This window comes from Engraulis encrasicolus, chromosome 21 (genome assembly GCF_034702125.1).
Source record: "Engraulis encrasicolus isolate BLACKSEA-1 chromosome 21, IST_EnEncr_1.0, whole genome shotgun sequence".
Lineage (NCBI taxonomy): Eukaryota > Metazoa > Chordata > Actinopteri > Clupeiformes > Engraulidae > Engraulis > Engraulis encrasicolus.
The window spans coordinates 27,157,175-27,162,174 of NC_085877.1; the positions used below are offsets into that span (position 1 = coordinate 27,157,175).

The 5,000-nt window shown below is 46.4% G+C and overlaps 1 protein-coding gene across 1 annotated transcript in view; it reads right to left on the minus strand.

Annotated features, from left to right (window-relative positions):
* LOC134437054 (mitogen-activated protein kinase kinase kinase 11) overlaps positions 1 to 5,000 on the minus strand; it is an 80,394-nt gene that overhangs the window by 32,407 nt on the left and 42,987 nt on the right. The window contains exon 2 of the mRNA XM_063186486.1: positions 2,716 to 2,896. Coding sequence (XP_063042556.1) covers positions 2,716 to 2,896 — 181 coding nt within the window. The remainder of the gene's footprint in view (positions 1 to 2,715; positions 2,897 to 5,000) is intronic.

Sequence of the window (5,000 nt, forward strand, 5' to 3'; positions counted from 1 at the left end):
GCAAGTATGTGCGACCTTCCCTTCACACGCCCTTATCATGTCCTATGATACATTTACACATATTTGAGAAACCGCACAAAACATACAGCACAGCATAGCACAGCACAGCACACCCAGCCCCTGAATGTGCATTAACCTTCCCAAAGCCAGACACCGTCTCTGCCCATAGCACCGTCATGCATATTCCCGGGCCCTTGTGGTGATGATCCACTAGCATGCGAAGCGAACTTTGTGTCGCAACACCGAAATACTTGTCTGTCCTCCTCGAAGACGCTTTGATAACTGCAGGCTTATAATGATGTGAAACCGCTCTGAGTTGTGACTGGACTACTGTACACCCCGCTCCTGAGTCTTGCTCAGCTATTGGAAACTCGCCTCGCGATATCGTCGCGACGTAAGGTAAATCTACATAGACGTAGAGATTTTCTAACTTTTGGACGTGTCACAACAATACCCCGGACGCGCCGCAATGTGCATTAAAGCCCCCAAAACCAGACACTGTGTCTGCTCCCTCATTCATATTCCTGGGCACCTTCATGTAAAGTATGATGATAAAACATTACACTGCATTACATTAGACTTACTGTAGCTGATCCTCAGATCTTAAGCCCATCTCCTTAACCATTTGGCCACTGCAGCCTAAAAAACACAACACACCCAGCCCCTCAATGTGCATTAACAATCCCAAAGCCAGGCACCGTGTTTGCTCGTTGCACTCTCATACATGTTCCTAGGCAGGCCCTTAATGTCTAAGAAAGAAATAATGGTAAAACATAAATCACAGCCCGTCCAGCCCCTGAATGTGCATTAACACTCCGAAAACGAGACACCATGTCTGCCCCTGGCACTCTAATTCAAGTTCCCGGGGCCTTTATGTAAAGCAATGATGGTAAAATATGTATATAGCACAGAAGGAAAAGTGAAATATCTGAATACCACAGAAGCTCCATTGCTGTGATTTATTTAGTGGCTTTAAAAAAAAAAAAAAAACATTCACTTAATAAATCACAGTCAGGAGCTTCGGCGGTGTGCGGATATGTATTTTTTCTTTCTATGCATTCAGTTACATCCTGCACCGCCAACAACTGTTTTTTTGTGGGGGATGTGCGTGCACCTCACACCTTTTTAAAATATATAGGACACCCGGCCCCTGAATGTGAATGAACTCTCCCAAAACCAGACGTTTCCGGGTCCTATAACATAAAGCAACGGCGGAGGCGCCGCGGTGTTGTTGCTTTTGAAGTACTGTATATGAGCCTGGTTGCTAGGAGACCATAACATGAGAACTGCAACTTCATTGTCACGGTAACAACAGGCGTGAGTCAGGATGAGTGGGTGTGAGAGAAGAAAGAAGAGAGAGAGAGAGAAGAGAGAGAGAGAGAGAGAGAGAGAGAGAGAGAGAGAGAGAGAGAGAGAGAGAGAGAGAGAGAAGAGAGAGAGAGGGAGAGAGAGGGAGAGGGGTTGAAAGAGGGGTGCAGTTGGAGAGAGATGATGGAAGAGAAAAAGAGAGGGAGACAGAGAGAGAGAGAGAGGATATCGAAGACAGATATGGAGAGACAGAGAGAAAAAGAGAGTATAGCGGGGGATGGTGGAGGATGTGGGTTTGCACACAGTGGTGCCTTTTGTTTTCTCAGAGAGGGAGAGGGAGAGAGAGATAGAGAGAGAGAGAGAGAGAGAGAGAGAGAGAGAGAGAGAGAGAGAGAGAGAGAGAGAGAGAGAGAGAGAGAGAGAGAGAGAGAGAGAGAGAGAGAGAGAGACCAAGTGTTGACCTGAGAGAGCCCCACTCCCCTAAAACACACACACACACACACACACACACACACACACACACACACACACACACACACACACACACACACACACACACACACACACACACACACACACAGACGTGTGCTTGCCAGAAGAAAGGGCTGCTTGTTGGGCAGGCACACCTGTGGTTGGTGGGTGGGTGGGTCGGAGGGTTGGAGTCTGCCGGCTTGCCTGCTGTGTCCTATCTCTTCTTTCCAGGGCGAAGAGCAGACAAGGAGACAATGGGAAGGATAGGCGGACGTGTGAATCTGTGTGGTCTCTGGATCTGAGTGTGTGTGCGTGTGTGTGTGTGTGTGCACGCGCGCGAGTGTGTGTGTGTGCGTGTGCGTGTGCGTGTCGGGGTGTGTGTGCGTGTGTGTGTGTGTGTGTAGTGAGTGCCAGAGGATCCTTTTGATAAGCCAGGACACCTCTCTCTCTCTCTCTCTCCCTCTCTCTCTCTCTCTCTAGCCCTGAGTGAGTATTCGCTATCTTCTTCTTCTATTTTCTATCAATCACAAAAATACACTATTTCCCCCAACAGGAAGCCCTGGCCATGGCAAGACTCAAAGACTCAGATTTACAACTGGTGGTTTTCACATACAAACAAAACAAAAAAAGATGTGCTGCAAATAGGTCTCTCTCCCTCTCTCTCTCTCTCTCTCTCTCTCTCTCTCCCTCTCTCTCTCTCTCCTCCACAATTTGCTGCCTTTAGAGAATGTGGATGACAGGATGACGTTGGGTGCCATTCATGCATATTATGTGTACGTGCTTGCGTGTATGCGGCCATCTTTGTGTGTGTGTGTGTGTTCGTGTGTGCGTGCGTGCGTGCGTGCGTGCGTGTGTTTATATGCGAGTGTATGTTTATATGCGTTTATATGTATGTGTGTGCACCTGCTTGCGTAAGTGTGTGTGCGTGTGTCTCACCTCCAGACGTCGCTGCCCTTTGAGAAGGTGGATGACTTGATGACCTCGGGTGCCATCCAGGCATAGGTGCCCGCCGTGCTCATCTTGGTGGTCTTGTACCACTCGCGCGCCAGCCCGAAGTCGGTGATCTTCAGCGTCTTGCCCTCCACGCTCTCCTGCTCTATGGGCTGGGCCAGCAAGACTGCGAAAGAGGGGGAGAGGGAGAAGGAGAGAGTTAGTTAAGCTAACATTTAGTTAGTTATGCTAACGTGATATTTTATATTTGTTTTGGGGCATTTTAGCCTTTAGCCAGGAAAGTTTAAGATGGAAACAGTGGGAACGACATAAAGAGTGACATAAAGTCACTTCCGAACAGTGTTAGTTGTCTTATAACTTACAGTAGGTGCCTTGCTTAAGGGCACCATCCATAAATAACGGTTCAAGTTCAACAGTACAAGTTCACATTCTTCATATATGATTCAAACCTTCGACCGTTTGATCACAAGACCAACTGCCCAACCATTAGGCCACAGCTTCCCCATAGGGGGAGAGGGAACAAATATTTTGCATCATTATTCATATTTACACGTATTGATTCTCTAAAAATATCTCCTAGCAACATCTTGTGCAAAAGATATATGTTTGGTCCAGTGTGGTTGGCTGTGTGCCAAAAGGCTATATGTTAACTTACATGTCACTTAACTCCCTAACTTCATGTATTACATCTCGTTAAGCTAACTTAATTTATCATGCCACTTACTACTTGACCTCTGCACTGCATGAGTTAACTTGTTTAGCTCGTTAAGACACAGCGTTATAAATTTGCTGTTACTAGAATGGCAATGACCAAGCTGTAGTGCATAACTAAAGGCCCTGTGTTACTGTATGTCATAGTAGTGTAGTACTATGGTGGTTAACTTTTCAATGACTGCAACAGAGCTCCACTGGTGGAACAGCGTTCATTAAGGGGCTGCACATAGCGGCCATAGGGTAGTGTTAGTTCTTGATATGAAGTCCTTGGTAACACTTAACCTATTTTAGCCTGATGATGCGCATACGTTGTTTGACCTTTGCTGCCTGGAGCGATATATACGCAACATGCATATATGCAACTTATTTCATGTTTTTATGTGCTTATGTCCTTTTACATTTTTATGTTGCGTCCTCAACATAACAGTTCACATTTTTAGTGCGACAATAGTGGAAAGACACAGTCCAGACTCCACAGTTGCAAAGCCACAACCTCACAACACCTCCAGTTTGGGGGGCAGACACACAACCAAGTGGTTTTAAAAGCCATACTCTGTCTGTACTATATCTATTTTGAAGCTTAACTGATACATACACACACTTAACTATGGAGGCACACATTTCAACACATTTTTTTTCTTTTCTGAAAACAAAAACTATCAGGTTCAGCGCTAACAGTTACATTATGGGAAAACGATTTGCAGCTCACTTGCAATTTCATTTTCCTGATACAGCAAAAAATATAATCACAGCCTAAAACCGTTTCATTTAACACAACCAAACTCCCACCACAGATATGGAATGGATACAGCGTCTCAGCTGTTTTACCCACAAATGTGACACAGCTAAGTGTTAACACACAGACACACACGCATGCACGCACACACACACACACACACATACACACAACATGAATGAAACAGACCAGGAACAGACAGAAGGCAGCAGACACTAATTTATGAACACCCCTGTGAACTGTGTAATTTAAGGGGTGCACTGCCATATGAGACTATTTATCTGATAAGGGCGCCCAGTCATCAAACCATCACATCATCTCCTACCTCCTAAACCTCCAGGCAACCACACACACGGACGCACAGATGCTCAGACGCGCGCATCCACAAACATCTCCACACGGAAACACGCACACTCACACACACACAGACACACACACAAACACACAGACACACACACACGGTCATGCGGCCGTGTGGCGATTGTTTGTGTCATTAACCCTGAGCACCCCAAAAAAAGTCCCGCTGACGCCTCTGAAGCAGACACGTATGCATGTACGCATGTACGCACGCATCCACGCCCTCACTCACACACACACACACACACACACACACACACACACACACACACACACACACACACACACACACACACACACACACACACACACACACACACACACACACACACACACACACACACACACAAACCACCCCTAGAATACAGCACCGAGATTACTCACTGGGCCCTGCTAAAAGCCTTTGATCCTACACAGTCTCTCTACTTGAGCTGACATGCATGAGAGACAGTCATGTCACTAT